Below are 25,046 nucleotides of genomic sequence, written 5' to 3'. Positions count from 1 at the left end.
CCTTTTGGAGTGAACTGGTTTCATTTTTGATCAATATTATTTACCATTGGCTCAGGTACATGTCGAAACAAATGCTTTGTATTTCATTGGTTTAACAGCCTCATTTCACTGCTTACAGCGCTACCACTGGCCAATCGGAGAAGGTCCGCCCTCTAAATGCTAGTCTGTGATTGGGTGGTTGAATTTCGCCCGCCCTCTCTGTTTTGTAAACACCGCGCTACCTGAGTCAATCACTCAGCTCTCATGATCAGGAACGCGGTGAAAATGCCAAAAAGTAAACTTTTGAGGCAGCGATGAACGGACCTAAATATGAAAAGACACAACATTTAGTGAGTAAAACAGTCATTTGTTATATAATTCTTGCTTAAATTGGTCAAAAACTGTTATATGGGTTCTGGATTCATTCTGTGTGTTGCAGTAGCATGTCCCCCTGTTCCTAATAAGATGTCCGGCTTTTTGGGGTGTAATGTCCTCCTTTTTGTTACTATGAATCTGGCCACCCTAGTCTAAACACACTCAGTTCGTGTAGAAACGTCCATTAAACCACTGGATAGTATTACTGCCTAGTATGTGAGTGAATAAAACTCCCTTACAGTTTTCTCTTGTCCCAGCAGTTTTTAACATTAGTACATTTAGCATAAAATGTGTTCACCATTGTAATTGTAACATTTCACTTAAAAATCCTTGTTTTCTATAACATTTACACAGATTTTTTTTTATGCGATTAATCGCGATTAACTATATGAAATTCTGAGATTAATCGCGATTAAAAATTTTAATCGTTTGACAGCCCTAGTTTTAACCATTGTTTAGTTTTTAAACACACTTGCCTATTTCTAAAATGTACATTGTTAACACAGAGGTGAAGGATACATAAATAATTGCTTTAATGGTAAATGTTTAGTGTTAGTCCTTCTGTAAAACCCTAGACAAACAAGTGATCCTCAATTTATTATAAGCTAGGGTCTGCTGTATAACAGCTGTCCAGTTTTAGGCTGTATGACCCATTAGGGTGATACTTTCATTGAAACAAAAGGAATGGAAAGCTGACATTGCTACATATTTACATTCATATTTTATATTTCATTTCTACACAATTACAAACTAAAAATAAAATCTATATGGACATAAACTGTCCAGCCCGCTGTACCTTAGTGATATGTGTAGTTGTGGTTGTACTGGAGGTTTCAGATGTAATGGTCTGGGCACTCATGAGAATTCCTGGCTCCTTTTCACCATCTGTATCCCCCTGTCACCAAGAAAAACATTGGTTAGACTGCACTGAACATTACCCTGCATTGCCTTCTCACATACTGTACACACACAAAGTGCTTTTATATGGTAAGTGAAGTCGATAAAATGGACAGTTTGTGTAGAAATGTTATGGCTGATCGATGTATATATATATATATATATATATATATATACACACATATATATATATATATATATATACAGTGTATCACAAAAGTGAGTACACCCCTCACATTTCTGCAAATATTTTATTATATCTTTTCATGGGACAACACTATAGAAATGAGACTTGGATATAACTTAGTGTAGTCAGTGTACAACTTGTATAGCAGTGTAGATATACTGTCTTCTGAAAATAACTCAACACACAGCCATTAATGTCTAAATGGCTGGCAACATAAGTGAGTACACCCCACAGTGAACATGTCCAAATTGTGCCCAAAGTGTCAATATTTTGTGTGACCACCATTATTATCCAGCACTGCCTTAACCCTCCTGGGCATGGAATTCACCAGAGCTGCACAGGTTGCTACTGGAATCCTCTTCCACTCCTCCATGATGACATCACAGAGCTGGTGGATGTTAGACACCTTGAACTCCTCCACCTTCCACTTGAGGATGCGCCACAGGTGCTCAATTGGGTTTAGTCCATCACCTTTACCTTCAGCTTCCTCAGCAAGGCAGTTGTCATCTTGGAGGTTGTGTTTGGGGTCATTATCCTGTTGGAAAACTGCCATGAGGCCCAGTTTTCGAAGGGAGGGGATCATGCTCTGTTTCAGAATGTCACAGTACATGTTGGAATTCATGTTTCCCTCAATGAACTGCAGCTCCCCAGTGCCAGCAACACTCATGCAGCCCAAGACCATGATGCTACCACCACCATGCTTGACTGTAGGCAAGATACAGTTGTCTTGGTACTTCTCACCAGGGCGCCGCCACACATGCTGGACACCATCTGAGCCAAACAAGTTTATCTTGGTCTCGTCAGACCACAGCTTCCTTCTGGGTTGACGACCATGCAGACCGAGTTGATGCAGTGTGCGGCGTATGGTCTGAGCACTGACAGGCTGACCTCCCACGTCTTCAACCTCTGCAGCAATGCTGGCAGCACTCATGTGTCTATTTTTTAAAGCCAACCTCTGGATATGACGCCGAACACGTGGACTCAACTTCTTTGGTCGACCCTGGCGAAGCCTGTTCCGAGTGGAACCTGTCCTGGAAAACCGCTGTATGACCTTGGCCACCATGCTGTAGCTCAGTTTCAGGGTGTTAGCAATCTTCTTATAGCCCAGGCCATCTTTGTGGAGAGCAACAATTCTATTTCTCACATCCTCAGAGAGTTCTTTGCCATGAGGTGCCATGTTGAATATCCAGTGGCCAGTAAGAGAGAATTGTACCCAAAACACCAAATTTAACAGCCCTGCTCCCCATTTACACCTGGGACCTTGACACATGACACCAGGGAGGGACAACGACACATTTGGGCACAATTTGGACATGTTCACTGTGGGGTGTACTCACTTATGTTGCCAGCTATTTAGACATTAATGGCTGTGTGTTGAGTTATTTTCAGAAGACAGTAAATCTACACTGCTATACAAGCTGTACACTGACTACTCTAAGTTATATCCAAGTGTCATGTCTATAGTGTTGTCCCATGAAAAGATATAATGAAATATTTGCAGAAATTTGAGGGGTGTACTCACTTTTGTGATACACTGTATATGTATATATATTGTAGTTCTACAATTACTGACTGTTTCTCTGCATGCTTTGTTAGCCCCCTTTCATGATGCCGTTCTTCAATGGTCAGGACTCTCCCAGGACCAGGTAGGTATTATTTGGGTGGTGGATCATTCTCAGCAGTGAAGTGACACTGACATGGTGGTGGTGTGTTAGTGTGTGTTGTGCTGGTATGAGTGGATAAGACACAGCAGCGCCGATGGAGTTTTTAAACACCTCACTGTCACGGCTGGACTGAGAATAGTCCACCAACTAAAAATATAGCCAACAGCGCCCCGTAGGCAGGATCCTGTGACCATTGATGAAGGTCTAGAAGATGACCAACTCAAACAGCAGCAATAGATGAGCGATCGTCTCTGACTTTACATTTACAAGGTGGACCGACTAGGTAGGAGTGTCTAATAGAGTGGACAGTGATAGGACACGGTATTTAAAAACTCCAGCAGTGTCTGATCCACTCATACCAGCACAACACACACTAACACACCACCACCATGTCATTGTCACTGCAGTGCTGAGAATGATCCACCACCTAAATAATACCTGCTCTGTAGTGGTCCTGTGGGGGTCCTGACCATTGAAGGACAGGGTGAAAGCAGGTTAAAAAAGTATGTAGAGAAACAGAGGGACTACAGTCAGTAATTAAAGCACTACAAAGTGCTAAGTGGAGCAGATAAAATGGACAGTGAGTGTAGAAACAAGGAGGTGGTTTTAATGTTATGGTTGATCAGTGTATATATATATATAATGTTTGGGACATCCATATTACAGCAGCTACTAGTAATTATATATTACATTACAACAGCGCTCACACAGCCAAGCGGCCTTTAGCATAAGAAAAAGACTGAAATAAATCTTCACATTACACAGTGTCAGTGGCGCCCACTATATTGGTCAATCTTACTGTCATTTGAAACTGGTCTCTCATTACATTAATATTGCTTGGTCCTTAATAAATTTATAGCTGGACCACCAATCACCAACATTTTTTTCCAGCGACAGCAGAGACAGTTAAGTTCTGATAGGGAGAAAACTGGGCTTCATTAATTTAACCCTTCACATTCTAGCACAATTTGAACAGGCAGGTATAAAGGATTTATTTGCTTAGGTTTTTATTTATTTAAATGCTGATTGTCAAACTAAGAGTAGATAAAATAAACTGGAACAAATCACTTTTATTATTTAATAATAATTTTAGGCCCTCTCAGGGTATAGGTGTATAGAGCCATGACCGTTACCCTCTCCGGTGCTGCATGATAACAGTAAGTGTATTTCAGAAGTTTCAGAAAAGTGACTTTGTACCTGCAGGGCCTCATATGTGATTGTTTTCATTTCCGTGTGGATCACTGGCATCTTCTGTACCTCAATTTTCTCCCTCTCTTTCAATAACACACCACTGCGTGTTGTCTTTAGTACAGAAGATGACTGGAGAAGCAAAGCAGAAATGGCAAATTCTTAAAATGTTCATCTCTCTCTTTCTCTCACATACACACACCTCACATATTATTTAACAATTTATTTCAATTTGTGACACAACATACTGAGTAGAATCTGACTGTTTAATGCATGTTTCTGTTTTTGTACACATAAAGGTGCCAACTGAAACATTTTAGAAGCAAGAAAGTTTTTTAAAGAATCAATTAGGTTGGTCCTACAAACCGTTTTTGGTTCCTAAAAAATATATTTAAAAGGTTCTTAAAATGCTTGGTTCTTTTAAATTCTATACACATTATCACACACACCTCTTAGGGTGAGGGTTGAATGTTTCAGATTGCAACTGATCCCTCCTGACAGTTGTAGTTGGGGTTGAAAAATTGCTTCAGATGGCCAAAGGTATGTGGACACATCCTAATTATTGAGTTTAAGTGTTTCAGCGTTTCAGCCACAACCATTGCTAACAGCTGTATAAAATCTATTATATAAAAAAATGTGTTGTAGCAACAGTTTGATGAAAGTCCTTACCTGTTTTTACATGACTGTGGCCCTGTACATTAAGCAGGATTCATAAAGACATGCTTTAGGAACTGCAACTTAACCACATGAAACCTCTTTGGAATGAATTAGAGCATCAATTCAAAGCTTGTCAATTAACATCAATAATGGTATGAGATGTTAAACAAGCTCATGGTCAGATGTCAACATACTTTTAGTCATACAGCGTATCAACATACACTACGCTGTTTTGGGTTGCTCTGTAATGTATAACACAATATTTAGTTTTGCTAATGCTGGCAACCAAACTGCAGTGCCCCATGTCCATTACATATAACTTTCAGATCACAGATACACATCAGCTCTGTCTCACTACTGAACACATTTGTGATGCTAATAGCTCATATGAAGGACAAAGAAGATGTTTGGGGTTAAACAAGGGAGTTGTGGACTAAGGAGAAGCCTGGGAACTAGATTTGGAATGATTTAGGGATAGTTTTTAGGGCCAAAGAATGGGGAGGGTCACTTAAAGCCAGAGTTCTGGGTTCTACCTTCTTGCTGTGGCCATCAGCATCTCCCCTCTGTTCTGCCAAGATTGCAAGAGTGCAAGGCGGCATATTGGGTGAATAGTCTTCTAACCCTGTATCGTCATCATCGCTGGACAGAGAAAAACTCTCCCCCCCAGATTCGCTGTTGCTGCTGGGTGAGATGGGCCGAGCAGTCGTGGAGGAGAGGCACCTGTCAAAGCTAGCAGTGGCTATGCTGACCTCATCTAAGTTGCAGTGTGATTTAGACTGGTCTGAGACATGCACAGAGCTACAAGGCTCATCATGAGCAATTTTAGATACACTGGACTCTTCGGCTGGAGGAGTGGGTGCCTCTACCTTTGACTCTTCCAGTACTGTATATTGATGCTTATCCTCTTGCTGCTGCTGTTCCTCTGTTAATGGCTTGTCTTTGTCTGGAAGTTTTGGTGTATCTCCTGGCTGCAAAAAGCTCCTCTCTGAACTGTTAGGTGTCTACAATGAAACATATAGCATAAAGATTGCAAGATTACAATTACAGAGTAAATTAAACTTAAATAATACAGCAAACTAAACCTAAACCCTGTTATTTGAAATGTAATCCAGTATATTTAATTCAATTTTGAAAACAGTGAGTCTGTTTCCCAGTATTAAAAAATTAACCCATTTAGACAACAACTTTCTAAAAAATTACCAAATACTATTTAATACATTCATTTATTTTCAGAATCCTACTCAGAATTACTTAATGAGTGACAGGAAATCCACAAACAAGGGTGCCACTGCAGGGCTTCACATTAATTTACTCACACTTAGGGAGGAATTAATAGCAGCTAATCTACATACTGGCATATTTGTTTAAAGGTGGGGGAAACTGAAGTAATGCCATTGATATTTCTTTAATGAATTCCCTAAATTCCCCAACAACAGAATTTTGTGTAGTTCAATGTCATTACGTTGCACAGCTGGACTAATGTAGCAAACAATAAGATTGTCAGTTTGCCAGACTATAAGAGAAGACGGGGTGTTCTATTGTTGCCATGAGTCTGAATAAACTTTACAGCACTTAATAGTAATAATCAAAATAATAATAATAATGGTTGCAATGGTTGGTTCAACAGGTTTTTAAATGTTGGTCAGCATTTAAATTGAACTGCTTATTTCCAGGCCTCACAGCTCTATTTTAAACTGTGGCTGGGAACTGATTCCAAAACAGGCATGAATTACTGCAAGCAGTTAATAATTGTTTACTTTTTAATGTTTTTTTTTTTTTATAGATGCAGTCTGAAGTGAAGGTGTCCAGAAGAAACCTTTATAAACATCTGCATCTAAAACTACTGAGATACAGCAGGGTCAGTGCTGACTTATAACTGAAAACCATTACATGGTCTGATGAGTTGCAGGATTTGCATCTGCTTTAGATTTGCTTTAGGCTTGGGCTTGTCTGGATGTTTTCTTTCTTCCATATGGTGTGCATCACATGTTTATTATGTCTGGGAATCCTAACTTTTCATTTATAACAAAAATGGCAATTACAAATTGATTAATGAACTGATGGACCACCTATATGTTGTTATACTGAGTAACATTAACTATTAACAATAGCTTTTCTAGAAAGCAACTTTTGTGTGGTGTGGTGATACTAAGGGTGTGTTCGAAAAGCTAGGGAGCATTTTACGTCATCCTACGCACGCTCCCGAGAAGTGAGCATCGGAAGCGTCCTTAGTGATCAAGGCAATCCCAGCCTTCAGTGAGGCAGCTCTTCTCTCACAGAAAAAAAACAAAAAAAAAACATGGCTGACAGTGCGGAGAAACGAATGGAGTTATTTTTTAATGTAAATAAATGACTATTGATTTTTAGGCAGCTGCCTATGTAGGCAGCAAGACAGCTCCCTAGGTTTTCGAACAGATCCTAATTAAGACCTTCTATTATGCCAAATTTAACAGTTGCTCAGTGGGCAATAAGTACTAAAAATGTCAAGGTATGGGTGCAAAAAACTTAATATTTCTACATGTAGAGAAAATTCATTATAAAGGTTGGTGATTTATAATCAACTTGGCAAAAAAGTAATCATAACTGATAGATTGAATTTGAATTTGAAAGGTCACACTGCCCCTGCTTGTACTCCAAGCAATTAATCCTTATGAATCTATCTTCTGCTAATAAAAGGATAATAAGAGATGGATCAGGACATGAAGAGACACAAATCACAATAAGGACATAAGGACACAAGTCTTTAAGTAATCTTAAATACAAAATAACAGATCAATCCTAGCTAGTATGTAAGTAATGTTTCCCTTTTGAAAATGTATAAAATTGTTGTTGTCTTAAGTACATAACAGAATGCTGTCCCAAGTGTATTCCACCTTAGCTAGAGCTTGAGTTTGCCCAGAAGTTGGTAAGGAGGGTGCCACGGAGCGCGTAGTGATCTGATCACGAGCAGACTTTAACAAAGCTGTGAGCTCCGGAGACATCTCATCAAATGTGGGCTTAGGCTAAACACACCCACCCACACACACATAGCCACACAAAACCAACACACACACAGATAAAGTGACACACACACATACACACAGAAAGAGACACAAGACACAGACATGTGTCACTACAGAGAATGGAAACCGAATGTAGACTGAATGACTGGAATGTTGTAGTGAATGAAGCTGAGGCAGTGGCAAAAATGTCTAAAATAAGGCTTAATCATAAGAGAGGCAATTAGTCACTTGTAACATACTAAAATGGAATATGTTGATGTGAGGTATGATATACAGAGGTTGTGGGAAAAGCTGCAACTGGTACCTAATTAGCAGTATTAACTAACACATTACCACATTTACATATTTAATTTTTTGGCATTTTGCAGACACCTTTATCCAAAGTGACTTACAATACTGTGGCACAGTCTAAGCAATTGAGGGCTAAGGGCCTTGCTCAAGGGCCAAAAAGCAGCAACCTTGCAGTGGTGGGGCTTGAACCAGCAACGTTCTGATTACTAGTCCAGTACCTTAATCGCTAGACTACAACTGCCCTACAACCACATGTACCATTATGTAAGGCATGTGTTAATATACCTAAGTGTAAATCATTGTGTCTATTTTTAGACAGATATTTTGATTTAATTTAGTACAGTACAAAACATACAGTACTTAAGAACATCTTACACAAAATACTTTCTTACTGCATGACCTTTAAAATTATAACATTTGTCTAAAAAGCTTTGGTCTGTGGTCATTACTGACAGCTACAGATAAATATAAATTAGATTTAAAATATTATTTTAAAATGCTTCTTTTCAAGATTAATAGCACAAAATGTCCAGAGTTTACGGTTGATTAGGAACTGACATTTCAGAGACAATCAGACAGCCTTAAATGAGATTCCACTGTGTTCCCTATCATCATCTATAAATTCCAAATCAAACAGACAACAAAAATAGTGGAGTTGCATCATATGGTAAGTTTTCTGTACTCTCTCTTATGAATAAACCCTAATCATTCCACATCAATCATCACAAACATCAGAGGAAACTGACAAAAAAGTTCTCTCTTCTGTGACTGAAGCGAAAGACATTCCATGTGTAACTGGCAGCATGATGCCTAGTTAAAAGAAAGAAGTGAAATAAAAAAAACAAAAAAACAAACATAAACAAGCTGCTCATTTGTGCGCCAAATGAAGCGGGTCAAAGCTAGCCTAAAGCAACAGGCCTGGGTTTATAAGCAGGACTGACATCAAATTCCATGGTTAGGGATTTGAGTCTGTAATTGAAAAAAATACAAAAGAGAGGAAAACGAAAGAACATCCAGAGCATTCAGAATTGTATAATGAGGCTGCAAAGCACTGGCTTTTAAAAACAATTCATTCCTTTTAAATATTTTCAAAAAGCCAGACTTGGGTAGATAGTGGGCACTGAAAGGGAGGTGGAGGGCTGGGATAATTGGTGTTATACTACCACTCTGGCTGTTGGAGAAGTTTTGGATAGATGTGGGCTTGTGCCAGGGCTCAGACCCAATTCCACTGGAGACTTAGCTGGAGATCGGAGTGGAGATCTAAGCGGAGACATGAGGAAAGGTCTGGGTGAAGTAGAGCTTGCATCCTTTAGTGAAGGGTCTGTAAGGATTGTCAGCTCGCTCCTCGTTGCCTTCTCGGTTTCCTCAGTGGACTGGATGTCCACTGTCTTTATGATGCCTGTAGGCTCTGCTGCAGGTTCGGAGGGAGATGGGGTTCTCGCCTCTTTGATGGGTTCCCCTGGTGCTCCTGAGATGTCTTTGCCAGTCAGGCCTGGGGCATCAAACTCAGGAGAAACTGGAATAACCTTAACAGTCATGATGATGCTCTGATCTGGGAGCTTCTCTGCAGCGAAGGGTGGGGAAGGGATGTCTTCCTTTTCAGTGATCTTTCCAGTTCTGGTGTCATATGACTTGCCAAGTCTGTAAGCCTTTTCCTCTTCCTCTTCTTCTGTGTCTGCTGTCTTTTCCATGTCGTCATCTTGTTGTTTGAGAGTTATGTCTCCCAATGCCTCGTCAGCAGTAAAAGTGCTAGTAATGACAGCTAGTTTGTTTTTCACTATGTTTTTCTTTTCAGGTACTTTGGGAGGAACCTTGTTAATAATTACCCAACCATCAGACTCCTACATACAAGATACAAAAACGCATGTTAGGAAGGCTAAATCATTCCAATTTGCAGACAATTCTGTTCAAGATTAGTTGTACACAATGAGCACAAGTAATGTAGTAACTGCCAAAGTATTTTTTTTTTGATTTTTTCGATCTTTTACCTGTTTGCTCCCTGATTTACTGGAAGGGTAAAGGTCAGCATGAGTTTTCTCTTTGAGACTGCAGCTAGTCAATAGCATCTTTGCAAACTGTTGCCTGTATGTTGTCATTGGGCACATAACATGCATGGAGGCTCCCTGCCCACCTCCAACAGCACATTTTTGTTTCTATCTATCTAACACGTATTTAATGTATAAATCACAGATAAGCAATGCTTTTTTGTAATCTATTGTATTTCATTCTCTAAATTATTATAGCTGTTAAGGGTGAGCGATATGGCCTGTAAATAATATTACGATATTTTGCGATAACGATATTTACTCGCGATATATAAGAACACTTCTTTTTTTTTTTAAAGTTTATTTTAAAAACACCTTTGTTTTGCAGACACGCAGGAAATCTAAGGTACAAATGTTACTAAATGTACATTAAATTAAGCATCACTTCCAGTAGGGCTGGGCAATATGGCTAAAAAACTCATATCTCTCCATATGCTTTTGAGAAGTGGTGATATACGATACGATATAATGTAAACTTAAAGTACAATGGCAGGCCACTGCCCATATTTTACCTTACATTGTTTATAAGTTCTCTTAAAAACACAAAACACTGTAGTTCTGATACATTCTGACTAATTACAGGGTTTATATTTTGTATTATTATAAGGCTGTATTTGTTATTCATATTGACAATATTTATATTAAACAAACCAGCAGAATCTCACAATCACATTTATACTGTCCGTTTTACTTCAAATAAATGAGCATCAAAAAAATCCCGAAAACGTTTAATATTTGATAATGCTTTGCTATCATTGCATAATGAAAGCGTGTCTGTCAATTATACAACAACCAATGAAGAGAGAGCTTGAAATTCCGCCCAAAGTCTAAATTCGAAGCTCTGACTGGTTCATACATCTGAATCTTCTGAATTGGAGTTGTTTGCCCACAGAGTCAGCAACACGAATGAATCTTTACCACAGATGAGAGCACAGTTTTCCGATTCGATTCCAATGAATAATTCGTCTGAAAAGAGTTTATTCTGACTCATTGACTCAGTGATTCAGTTTCCATGCTCATACGCAAAGGAAAGCGTTCCGCTTAGCGCTTTTGTGTTTTAAACGTTCTCAGATGGTAACCTGTGTGGTAACCTGTGTGGTAACCTGTGTATTATATGTTCATTCACTGACAGAGTTTTTTGATTCACATCATTCTCGGACTCCTGCAGTGACTGACCCTCCTCGTACTCACGCGGGTGCTTTTGCTATAGGTGCTGAAATAAAGTTGATGTGTTGCTACCTTTTGTTGTTACAGTATTTTTGCACGTTTTGTCCGACTTTGTTTATATGAAAACCTTCCACACTAGTGAGGTAGCTCGGCTTTTAGGGACTAGTTCGTCCTCAGTGCTAACTCCAGTACTACTCTCTGTCCAGTATTTCACTGTTACGTGCTTTAGAGTGAGTGACGCGCGTTTGCTAACAATATCGCGATATGGCAAAAACCATATCGAGTTTACAACTATACCGGTATTATTGTGAACGATATTATATCGCCCACCCCTAATAGCTATTATTAAATATAATATATAATCAGTACCCATAACATATAATAATATCCTAACAGATGTTATGTAACTTGTCCATAAAGAAAATGACCTGAAGCTGACTTCTGTTGTGCTGTTTTAAATCAGTTGCCTGGGTATTACTGTGTCTTACTGAGAATCCGATTTGTTTTACTCAAGGCAATAATTGTACTAGGTCTTGTAGCTGGCACTTTAACTCTAAGTTTGTTCATAAGAGTGACATAACAAGCCTCATTCAGGTCCATTTAAGTGTTCAGCAGCAATTTTAAAGTTAATAGAATCCAAAGAGTTGTGAGTACACCTACCAGATCAGCTTTTTTGTCCTCCAAACTGCCCTGTGCCTCTGTACCTCCAGCAGCCTCCTCCTTCTCATCCTTTGCTTCAGACTCCTTTTTGGACTGCATATATGAGAGTAATAAGATTGATGAACAGTAATGACTTGGATGGCTGGAGCTGTAATGCACAACACACTGTTACACTACCTGCTGTGCCATCCTACTTTTGTATTTAATTGTAATACAACCATTCTGCAAAAACATATTACATCATTTAAAGCATAAGCTGTGGGACCTACTATGTATCTTTTGGCACCAGCCTTTTAGACATAACAAGGTGAAATATTTTGTTTCTGAAATGTGTAGTGCAGCCAAAACAAGACTGTCTGAGACTACCGTCTCTGATCTCAGTATTTGTATGTGAACATTTGCTGTGCAGTTGTTCACAGCTGTGCCGCAGAAATCAATCTTACTGTCTCCAGTAAAATCAGTAAATAATTCAGTACTCTTATCAAAGCCCAAATCTTCTTTCATTTCGTTTCCTCATTTTTTAAACAAGCCTCAATTATTTCGCCAGTTAAATGATGCAGTAATAACCATAATGTCTCAGACTAGAAATTATAGTTTTTTACTAGGCACATTCAGTAACCTACATATCATTCTGAAAATGTGTGTAGGGCACAGGCTGAGAGTGGTTTAACATAAAAGAACTTCACATCAGGCAGCATAGATTGTAATTCTAGCGCTGTGTTTACTTCCTCAGGCTCCAGAGGTTCGATCATAGGAGCTTCGTCCAGCCGGCTGGATCGCAGCGGGGATGAGGAGAGGCGCTTCTCCCACTCCGTCAATCCTGATTTATTAGTGCCTCCCTCCAGGAAAGTCCTCTTCAGCTCACTAATATTGGTGTGGTGTTTCAGCAGCTCATCAGGAGATTTATCCACCTCCTTTGGACACAAGCAATAATACCAATTGACAGCAAATAATAAAAACACATAAAAAAGGTATATTTACAAATTCTAACCTGATTCTGATCTCTGTTTACCACATGTGGAAACCACCAATGTGGGTAAATAAAACAAATAAAAATAAATTACTGTTCATATGTGGCGTGTTATTAACTTGGTGCCAACACCAGATCCTTTTCAATTGCACCTAAGATCAATATCAGAGCTGAAACCTGGGCCAAACCTAACAAACTTAGGATCCAAACAGATTTAGGTTTATAGTCTGAAGGCACTAGTTAGACATTATGTAAAATGTGTGCCTATGTGTACATGAACATTTAAAAAATAGACTAAAAAAATAAATACAATTTGTTTTAAAAAATCATAAAATATCATAATCTAAATCACTTATAGTATATTTTGCCATAGTGTTGGTGCTTATGCTGAGCAAATATACACCGACCAGGCATAACATTATGACCACTGACAGGTGAAGTGAATAACACTGATTATCTCTTCATCACGGCACCTGTTAGTGGGTGGGATATATTAGGCAGCAAGTGAACATTTTATCCTCAAAGTTGATGTGTTAGAAGCACGAAAAAATGGATTTGAGCGAGTTTGACAAGAGCCAAATTGTGATGGCTAGACTGGGTCAGAGCATCTTCAAAACTGCAGCTCTTGTGTGTCCCTGTCTGCAGTGGTCAGTATCTATCAAAAGTGGTCCAAGGAAGAAACAGTGGTAAACCGGCGACAGGGTCATGGGCGGACAAGGCTCATTGATGCACGTGGGGAGCAAAAGCTGGCCCACGTGGACCGATCCAACAGACGAGCTACTGTAGCTCAAATTGCTGAAGAAGTTAATGCTGGTTCTGATAGAAAGGTGTCAGAATACACAGTGCATCACAGTTGCAGGGCTGTTTTGGCAGCAAAAGGGGGACCAACACAATATTAGGAAGGTGGTTATAATGTTATGCCTCATCGGTGTATACTTGAGAAGTAAATTGATTCCCACCCAAATGTCATTACTACTGTTGTAATCTGTAATATGTAAACATATTTTGTGCATTTTATAAAAACAGCAAAAACTACAGCAGGTTTTTTAGGCTTCTTACATTACTTAACACGATTAGCTATCAGATTTGACTTTTTCAGCTTTTTTGTGTTGCTCCAATGCAAAGAAAAAAAGAAAACAAAACAATAAAACCAGAGCAATTGTAATTACAGCTATTATCTGAAAGAAGTGGTACATTTACTGAATGAAGTGCATGCCATTAATGTAATTTCATACACCTGTAATCATGAGGGGTGTCCACATACATTTACAAAATGTACTTTATATTACCTTTGAAGCTGCAAGCAAGGCAGTGAAGAAACAAACACTGGATTTTATTTGGCAAAGAGGGGGAACTGTTATTTCTCTATGAGAACCATTTTAGTCTATTACTAATTTTAAAACTGGTAAATGAAGAATTTAAAAATGACTATAACATTAAGCTATGTAGTATCTATGACCCAAACTCAAAAAATCCTGTTTCCTTTCCTGTTAGTGCGATTGCTTTATAATACAGCTGGTATGGAAAAGACAAAGTCAAACATCTAACTACATTAACATGCAGAAACAATCACAACACAGCAAAGAATCTTGAGGTCTAACACACTAAGGCACAAAACTACATATCACTTTCACATCCTACAGTGCTATAATCACGAGTGCAAGCATTAGAAAACAACACAAATACTAAAGACTTTACAAGTAGTAACAAATAAAACTATTAAGTACTAATTTGTTATTTTGACAGGGTTATCAGTACACGACTACTGCACTAATGCTACACACACATTTATTACAAGGTTAAGTGTTTTATTTAGTGTCACAATCACATGCACTACTGTCCTATTCCTTACAAACCTCCAGCATCAGTCTACTATGTCTGATAAACATATTCTCTCCTTTAATCCTCCCTACACAATTGGGCTGGAGAGAGAAAGACACATCAGTCCATCAACCAAAGAGCTTCCTGCAGTCATAAATAATGAATTATATGAAGAAATGGCTGCTATCACCACACTAATGGCATAATGCTGTTGGAAATGTAGACGCTATATACACCGCATCCACTTCAATCTCACATCAGTGTCATAGAACAACTCCACTGATCACATAACAGCATAAACATGATATATTACTTTAGACATTTAGAAACATTTGGCATGCAAAGAGCTTTCTTACCAGGTTCTTTATTTCGGACTCTTCTTCCTGGTCCGACTGCAGACAAGGGACACAAAATTTGATGTCATTAAAAAAACACAATATAAACAGACAGCAAATGTGAAAATGAGGATAAAAGTGATTACTGAAAAATTACATACAAATGTAATTTATCCATGCATCAAGAATTAATGTAATAGCTTAACTGATAACAGATTACATTTCAAACTAATAAATGCCAGTTAAATTTCTGTTTAACTTGCCTACCTGCTATGTACAGATAACTGGCTGTACAATCACCAGCATCGGGTTCAAATACAGTAAGCAAAAAAGATGGAATTCTGATTCTCATTAATTTTATACTTTGCAATTGTATTGTTAAGTATAGTTAAGTATAACATGTTTGGATTATTTTTATCCTTTGCTGCACAAGCATTATTGATAAAAATGCATATTGAAAAAGGTCTTATACATTTCCTGACTAAAACTGACAGGACAAAAAAGGCTGTTCCTTTTTGACAAATATTCTAAATAAAAAGCCTTGTGATGACATTATAAACACATTTAAAAAGCAAAAACATACCTTATGTGAGACAGAACTGTAAAATATCTAACCTATCATTAGGAAATAATTCCTGACAATGCCATAGTCGTTCATGGCTGGGAGTCCAACACACCCAAACTGGTCCTGCTCATTCTTTTTCATTCTTCATTAATCAGTGTCCTAATTACAGGGGTTGGACAATGAAACTGAAACACCTGGTTTTAGACCACAATAATTTATTAGTATGGTGTAGGGCCTCCTTTTGCGGCCAATACAGCGTCAATTCGTCTTGGAAATGACATATACAAGTCCTGCACAGTGGTCAGAGGGATTTTAAGCCATTCTTCTTGCAGGATAGTGGCCAGGTCACTACGTGATGCTGGTGGAGGAAAACGTTTCCTGACTCGCTTCTCCAAAACACCCAAAAGTGGCTCAACAATATTTAGATCTGGTGACTGTGCAGGCCATGGGAGATGTTCAACTTCACTTTCATGTTCATCAAACCAATCTTTCACCAGTCTTGCTGTGTGTATTGGTGCATTGTCATCCTGATACACGGCACCGCCTTCAGGATACAATGTTTGAACCATTGGATGCACATGGTCCTCCAGAATGGTTCGGTAGTCCTTGGCAGTGACGCGCCCATCTAGCACAAGTATTGGGCCAAGGGAATGCCATGATATGGCTGCCCAAACCATCACTGATCCACCCCCATGCTTCACTCTGGGCATGCAACAGTCTGGGTGGTACGCTTCTTTGGGGCTTCTCCACACCGTAACTCTCCCGGATGTGGGGAAAACAGTAAAGGTGGACTCATCAGAGAACAATACATGTTTCACATTGTCCACAGCCCAAGATTTGCGCTCCTTGCACTATTGAAACCGACGTTTGGCATTGGCACGAGTGACCAAAGGTTTGGCTATAGCAGCCCGGCCGTGTATATTGACCCTGTGGAGCTCCCGACGGACAGTTCTGGTGGAAACAGGAGAGTTGAGGTGCACATTTAATTCTGCCGTGATTTGGGCAGCCGTGGTTTTATGTTTTTTGGATACAATCCGGGTTAGCACCCGAACATCCCTTTCAGACAGCTTCCTCTTGCGTCCACAGTTAATCCTGTTGGATGTGGTTTGTCCTTCTTGGTGGTATGCTGACATTACCCTGGATACCGTGGCTCTTGATACATCACAAAGACCTGCTGTCTTGGTCACAGATGCGCCAGCAACACGTGCACCAACAATTTGTCCTCTTTTGAACTCTGGTATGTCACCCATAATGTTGTGTGCATTGCAATATTTTGAGCAAAACTGTGCTCTTACCCTGCTAATTGAACCTTCACACTCTGCTCTTACTGGTGCAATGTGCAATTAATGAAGATTGGCCACCAGACTGGTCCAATTTAGCCATGAAACCTCCCACACTAAAATGACAGGTGTTTCAGTTTCATTGTCCAACCCCTGTAGTGTCCTGTGTGTCTCTGTTGGTTTATGTAAATTAAAAGGAGCAGTTAGCTCTTTCGACCTAGGTAGACGAAAACATCTGGTGGCTAGCTTCATGCATCTCTTAATTTCAGCCCCATGCTCCTACAAGTCTTGTAGTTTTTAAGTAATAGAGAAGACCCTGTTATAAATGGGTTGAACTAAGAATAACAAAACTGAGAAAAAGTGTGTAAATGGAGAAAGAATTTTTTTGTGCTTTTGTTACTTTTAATAGCACAGCACTACCAAACCATACCATGTTGTGTTATTTAATTCTCTTTGTTACTATGGAGATACACACTGTGTGCGCAGTACACAGCATCAATCATCCACAAATGAGAGTGCTGCTGACCCTGTCTTAGGTAACAAATAGGTCACTGTGGTATCAGACCTGAATACCTAACTAACACACTTAAACAGAACATTTTAATAAAAGACTGCTAACCAACACAAAGCACATACATTCTTTTTAGTTTCTGTGCAATGGAAAGGGATCTGAAAGCTGTTTCCTACACTGCCAGGCCTGTAATGACTGTAACAAAAAGAGAAAACAGATATTAAAGTGTCTTCTCTAATGTTTGTCACAGTGACGGTGTAAAACTGCTATAAAAATATTTTTCTTTAGAACCAGCAGAGAAAGGCACACAGATAGTCATATTTAACACAGATTTATCACAGCAGGAGAGCCATCCATACAAACAAAGCCAGATTAAAAGGAATCAATTTGATCATTTTAGATTACACGAATTTCCCTCTTTATTGTAGTAGATGCTTAAAAACCAAATAATCTGTTAAGAGGTAGATAATCCTGAGATACTGAAGATTTAATTGAATCTTTCTTCAACCCAAGCGGGCATTGCATCTGTTAAAACACCAAACTGTAGAAATGCTGGTATGTTTTTGGTAGACATAATAATAAAATCATATTAATATGAAAAAGCAATTGACTAAATAAATATTTAGAATAAATCTAAATCAGATGAACAGAGAAAGTACAGAAAAAGAGAAGCTTGAACCATAGATCTGTGTTACAAACCTCAGTAGCTGTCAGTTCACCATCAATAGCAGTGTCTGTTAAATCAGTCTGCAATGTGCAAATCCATTTGAAAGCATGAACAAAGAAAAGCAAAACTTTGAGCTCTCTGGTAAATGTACAAACAGCAGTTTTTTCAGATTCATCAAGAGATATAGTAATTACAGTAATATAGTAATTACAGTAATATAGTAATTAGATATTGTTTGAAATTTGAGCTACAAGACATTACTTCTTTACATTAAGTTGATTAATAAATTATAAAAGCACAATAAAAGATTCATACACTAGCTGTGCTGGATCCTTGCCTTGTAATTACTTTAACATTTTATAGTAATATTTTTCCCCATTCAATAGCACTAATAAACAGATCTGGTCCACTGCAGATAACTGATGGTTGGTTGGTTGGTTGAATGGATTGATGCATGGATGGATGGTTGTAGCCGTGTATAAACTACTCGGGTGGCACAACAATAACATATGCTAGCCCACCACAGGGGTTTGAATGTCAGTAATGCTGTTGGCTGGCTTTGCATCTACACAGACATAAGTGGCTGTGTCTGAGGGGTGAGAAATGGCCAAAGCCCTGCGATGGATTGGCACCCTTCCCAGAATATTATTGTTTTGCGCTTTGTGTTTTTTCCAGCGTGTTGCAGTTAATTTACTAAGGTAATTTTGCAAAATGTGTAAAGTAAATTATTGTTGATAACAACTGTAATTCAAAACCTGAAAAAATTAGTTCTTTTGTAAGCATGGCTATGGAAAAATCTCACATTAATAAAATACATTATTACAAAATGACACATAATTTAGTACACATTTTAGCAAGCTTTTCTCTTCTCATTAAAATGGTTATATTTGAATTTAACACAGTATCTGCAGCTATCATGAAAACTGTATTAAAAAAAAAAAAAAAAAAAAAAAAAAAAAAAAAAAAAGTGCTGATGAAATCTGCTGTTGTATGTATGGGCACAGGCTGGTCATAATTATTATATAAATCACCTAATACCTGAGCTTGCTGTGACTGAGATAATAACATTTTATGTATTGGTGGAATTTACTATAAAATAATAATACTATTAATGTATTATTGTAATTTAAAATCATGATTATAAAAAAATAATCACAATTATCTTAATAACTGTCAGCTATTTTTCTGTAGGGAAAACAGTGTAGCTGTTACCCAAAAATACACAAATACTGACATCCTCACAGTAAGCTCTGCAAGCTTCATAAAGCTTTTATTCACAAGCATGCCAAAAGTTGCTTTAGGAGTGTTTGCTTTTAATGTTACCAGCGCACAACATCAAATACATCAGTGGATAGCATTAGAAATTGTCAAAAGCAATCAAACATAGATTCAGTATTTTTGACTAGTTTCAGATTGATCAGTACTTAGTACAATAATTGTTTAGTCCAGATAAGACTAATTATGTTGTAAGAAAAGTTTTACTAGATGAATTTACAGTGCCACTGATATATAGTATAGACTTTATGTAGTATAAAAAAAATAAACATGGAGCTTTGAATTTAGTACAGTTTTGAGAAAGCTGTGACTGTAAGGTTTATCATACCCGTGTATCTTGATGAACAGGAGTCATTGGACTTGGCTGTGACACTTCTGTAACTTTGGTTGTTTCATCCTCCTCCTCCACAACTATATTTTCTACAAGTACCACTTCCTCCTCTGATTTCTTTTCCTCTGTCTTCTTCTCTGGTGTAACTGTGGTGATAAGGTCACTCACTGCAATGCCTTTTGCTGCCCCGTACAATGCTGTGCCCATCTCTGCAACACGCGTACACACACACACACAGAGAGAGAGAGAGACATAGTGTGTTGGGTGTTTTTCAAATCATTACATAACTATTACAATATGTTTAAAACTTGATTGCTGATGCCACTACATTGCAATCTAATTAGCACAGCCATAATGTATGCATTTTTACATTTACATGAATTATGGGAACAGCATTAAAGCAAATAATAAATTAGCATACAAACACATAAGTTACAGCTCTTATTTTCTGAGCCCTGATCTTAAAGTAGAAATAAAAGAAGGGAGATTTATGGTCAGATGAAACAAAGATTGTTTGTTTTTCCAAAAGTTCCAAAAGTTAACATTAAAATTAGAACATTTCAAATGATCAAAAAAATCAAAAGATGAAGTTTTGTAGGTCAAGTGCTACTCGGTCAAGTGCTACTCAACTGGTACAGCAGTCTAGCATACCACTGCTGAGACCTGTGGGCCTAGTCCGCATGCTGTGCAGGCAGGGGATTACATCTTGGATGCAGCTTCGTCCAGCTGGCCAGTGGCCCAAAACACAACTGATGTGGAAATATCATAATCAGCTAAAAATTAAGCTATTGAGTTCTGACCTTAACCCAGGGCGGCACGGTGGCTAAGTGGGTAGCACTGTCGCCTCACAGCAAGAAGGCCCTGGGTTCGATCCCCAGGTGGGGCGGTCCAGGTCCTTTCTGTGTGGAGTTTGCATGTTCTCCCCGTGTCTGTGTGGGTTTTCTCCGGGTGCTCCGGTTTCCTTCCACAGTCCAAAGACATGCAAGTGAGGTGAATTGGAGATACAAAATTGTCCATGACTGTGTTGAATATAACCTTGTGAACTGATGAATCTTGTGTAACGAGTAACTATCGTTCCTGTCATGAATGTAACCAAAGTGTAAAACATGACGTTAAAATCCTAATAAACAAACAAACAAAAACCTTAACCCAATTTAGATCATTTCAAATGTACTAAAAGTCAAATCCAAGCCAGAATCTCAAGAAATTTATATAAATTCTTTCAATGCCAAGTTGTCAAGAATTCAACCAGAGCTGTCTCAGAAAGTTGCTGATGCCGTATTATCTGTCGATGCATTATCCCTCCAACTTTCACCCAATCTAGTCGTATTAATTTATTCGATCGTAATTCACCTCTACTGCTGCAGACTTCCACTCCTGACAAAGGAGGGTTGCAACTGTCACACACCCTTTCCGACAAGTGTGCAGTGCTGACCGCATCTCTTTACCTGCACGAGGCAGGATCACATGAGCATCCGTTTTATAAACTCGAGAGCCCGACATCTCAGCACTGATTGGCTAGCGTATTTACCACTGCGCCACCTAAGCGCTTTAAAACAATCTGTTTTGAGTTGATAAGAGGTAAAACACAAAGGCTGATGTTAGATACATAGTAGAAAAAAACAGTTTTTGTACAAAGAAGCAGGTGCTTCAATCATTAAGTCACAGGAAAAGAAAATCTAACATCTGAGTACCAGAGAGCACTTGTTGAATGTGCTTTTCTTGTGGTCTGTTACTAAACTTAAGAAGTTGCCCATGGCATATGAAACTAAGATTAAGCACATTTATAAATGAAGGAAAAAACTCCAAAGCTAGGCATGGGAAGACCACAGCTAGCAGTGAGCTGGCACATGCTAAGCTAGCAGAGCATGCAGAGCTGGCTGGATGATTACTGCAGACATGTTGCAGATAGATGATAAGGCATTACTTGCACCTACAACAGTCCAATCTAACAAGCTGTTGAGCTTAGAAGAGTGCAGATCCATGTATCTACCTGTTGGTCTAGTGGGATGCATAGGAGTAAGAGGTTTAGATCCAGAGACTACAGTCAGTGTGTTATGAGAGAGGCTTCGTTGAGCTGAGGAGAAAGTCAACACCACAACAAGTCTTGCTGCGTGGTCAACTCATAAGACAACATGTCTGTCTATAAAGTGAAGTACATCCTTTTTATGTAGCTCTGTTAACCTACGTAGCACTTTATTATGAAATCTATCTGGTATGTACATTCATTCATTTTACAAGCTACACCTAACAAACAATTTAAATGGTTGGTATCCAATTACTGACTGTAGCCCATTTATTCCTCTGTACACTTTATCACCACCTGTACTTTATTTATTAATCCAAATGGACCCCCACTGTCGTAAATGGTGATGTGTAGATGATGTTACACACTGTTTACTTATTGTATGTGTGCAGTTAGAGACCAGAGCTATATTTTCTTCTTTTCCATGCACGATGTGTGTTAATGTTCCCCTAGTCTTTAAAAAGTAGACACTTTCTCATTACAGGATGCCGTTGGTTTTATGTTTTTGGCTAAAGCCCTAGTTTTCTCCCAGCACTGACACGGGTGCTAAAAAATCCTAACAACACTACTGCACCTGATTCACTCATAACAGTACAACATATACAATATTTTTTTCTGCATTATAGTGTCATTTTAGAGCTTAGAAGAGTCCAACACATAAACATTATCTGGTCAGTGGGGATCCTATGAGGGTCGCCTTTAACTGATAAATGGGTATGGAAGGGTGACAAAGAATACAGAGTAACATATGTGCTACAGTCAGTAGTTGTATAACCAAAAAGTTCATCTCTATGGTGGATGTAGCTTAGAAAATAATCAGTGACTGTATGTATCAGATAGGTATAACCTAATAAAATGCTTGTTGAGTCTATACTTATAACTGTTTCAAATTTTTTCACTTCTTGAGCAGGGCTCATGCATAGTAGCACATAATCATAATACACAATATAAGCTGCTTAATTAAGTGTTCATTTAGGAAAATATGTAGTAATAATTAATGTTATGCTTGTATTGTCTGCATTTAAAATATTGTCTGTTTTTTTTTTCCAAGAACTAATTGCAAAAATATATACAAAAATAACTACTCATGTGAAAAATTGTTTTTCACAGAATCCAAGTGCCACAGTGAGGAAATTAGCATTTAAGAGTGACAAGATTATGAGACAGCTAAAACGCACAGAAAACCCCAAAAAACAACTATTTAATCAATGCTTTTTGGAACAAAAATTACAAGTCCTATAGTGGTCAATCCCCTCATTCATGTACAAAAAAGTACAAACTAAAGCTGAGGTACATCAGAGGAGCCTCCCCAGCACAGCAAGTGGAAAAACTACAAAGCAGACTGCACCATTTGGGACATTAATGAAGGTCTGGAACCAGCTGATAAAACTGCTGGTGAAGAGATTTCAGGCCATGCTGGATGAAAAAGGCAATGCAAACATAATAGGTAACAAAGACACAAATTCCAAGGAGACTGACTGACATACATGCTGCCATTAGCAAAGGCACAAAACGCTTTGGCAAACTTTAACCCCTTATGTATGTTAGCTCTTGGCCAGTACAGCAGAGGATTTCTATTGATAAATGCAAAGAGTACGATTCTAATAGTCAAGATAATACCTTACTAAGAGCTGGATTGGTTTCAACCATTACTTTAAGCCTCTTTCATTAGGGGAAATTTATAAATTTAATTAATTGTTAATCAGCTCTGAACACATTTTACCTGACTAATGCTGGAAATGATTAGTGCTAATGCAATATGCTAATTTTAAAACATAGTAAATTATGTATTCTGTTTAGGCTTTGTAAAATGCCTGCTGCATCCAAACACATTTTCAAATTTTCAATGGTTAAAAGTAATTTTTGATAAACAGTGTTTTAATGATCAACTTCTGTTAGTGTTGTCAGCTCTGATGTTCTTTTTAAATCTCATACAAAAACTAATAAGATTAATTTATAATATACTGAAAATACACAATCTGTGGTATTCATTACCAATAAAAATCAATATCATACAATCATTTTCATACAGGAACTGGTAAGCTTTACCTTGAATATAATTAACATATAGTGTGCATTTATACAAAATTAAATTCCAGTCAGGAAAATGCTAGTTAAAACAGAAAGCAGTGATTTGTAAATACAATTTGATCTGTGTTTAAATGAAAATCATAAACAGGCAAGATACACTGATCAGCCAAAACATTAAAACCACCTCGTTTCTACACTCACTGTCCATTTTATCAGCTCCACTTACCATATAGAAGCACTTTGTAGTTCTACAATTACTGACTGTAGTCCATCTGTTTCTCTGCATGTTTTGTTAGCCCCCTTTCATGCTGTTCTTCAACTCTCCTAGGACCACTACAGAGTGGGTATTATTTGGGTGGTGGATCATTCTCAGCACTGCAGTGACACTGACATGGTGGTGGTGTGTTAGTGTGTGTTGTGCTGGTATGAGTGGATAAGACACAGCAATGCTGATGGAGTTTTTAAACACCTCACTGTCACTGCTGGACTGAGAATAGTCCACCAACCTAAAAAATACCCAGCCAAAAGTGCCCCGTGGGCAGCGTCCAACTCAAACAGCAGCAATAGATGAGCGATCGTCTCTGACTTCACATCTACAAGGTGGACCAACTAGGTAGGAGTGTCTATTAGAGTGGACAGTGAGAGGAGTCAGTATTTAAAAACTCCAGCAGTGCTGCTGTGTCTGATCCACTCATACCAGCACAACACACACTAACACACCACCACCATGTCAGTGTCACTGCAGTGCTGAGAATGATCCACCACCCAAATAATACCTGCTCTGTAGTGGTCCTCTGGGGGTCCTGACCATTAAAGAACAGGGTGAAAGCAGGCTAAAAAAGTATGTAGAGAAACAGATGGACTACAGTCAGTAATTGTAGAACTACAAAGTGCTTCTATATGGTAAGTGGAGCTAATAAAATGGACAGTGAGTGTAGAAACAAAGAGGTAGTTTTAATGTTATGGCTGATCTGTGTATTTAATGATTAAACTTTTGTTTAAAAATCTGATGCCTGCAAAACATTTTTAAAAAGTTGGGACATTTTAAAATGAGAAATGTTGTAAAATGATTAAAACATTATAAACCACCGTCCTTTACAGTGCATCATTTAATTAAAACAC

The 25,046-nt window shown here is 38.3% G+C and overlaps 1 protein-coding gene across 10 annotated transcripts in view; it reads right to left on the bottom strand.

Annotated features, from left to right (window-relative positions):
• The window catches only part of epb41l3a (erythrocyte membrane protein band 4.1-like 3a), an 81,343-nt gene that overhangs the window by 5,834 nt on the left and 50,463 nt on the right, over nt 1-25,046 (bottom strand). For 2 of the 10 annotated variants that reach the window (XM_062991244.1, XM_062991248.1), the window contains exons 12-23: nt 21,861-21,944; nt 19,865-20,076; nt 18,294-18,341; nt 15,260-15,295; nt 14,939-15,004; nt 12,838-13,026; nt 12,113-12,205; nt 9,404-10,081; nt 7,821-7,949; nt 5,814-5,948; nt 4,300-4,422; nt 1,151-1,249 (exon numbers count right to left, since the gene is read on the bottom strand). In XM_062991244.1, coding sequence (XP_062847314.1) covers nt 1,151-1,249; nt 4,300-4,422; nt 5,814-5,948; nt 7,821-7,949; nt 9,404-10,081; nt 12,113-12,205; nt 12,838-13,026; nt 14,939-15,004; nt 15,260-15,295; nt 18,294-18,341; nt 19,865-20,076; nt 21,861-21,944 — 1,892 coding nt within the window. The remainder of the gene's footprint in view (nt 1-1,150; nt 1,250-4,299; nt 4,423-5,813; nt 5,949-7,820; nt 7,950-9,403; nt 10,082-12,112; nt 12,206-12,837; nt 13,027-14,938; nt 15,005-15,259; nt 15,296-18,293; nt 18,342-19,864; nt 20,077-21,860; nt 21,945-25,046) is intronic. The other 8 variants (XM_062991245.1, XM_062991246.1, XM_062991249.1 and 5 more) reach the window with 6 other exon arrangements.

This window comes from Trichomycterus rosablanca, chromosome 3 (assembly GCF_030014385.1).
Source record: "Trichomycterus rosablanca isolate fTriRos1 chromosome 3, fTriRos1.hap1, whole genome shotgun sequence".
NCBI classification, from domain to species: domain Eukaryota; kingdom Metazoa; phylum Chordata; class Actinopteri; order Siluriformes; family Trichomycteridae; genus Trichomycterus; species Trichomycterus rosablanca.
The sequence above is the reverse complement of the archived record's forward strand: the minus strand, read 5'-3'. Positions and strand labels throughout refer to the sequence as shown.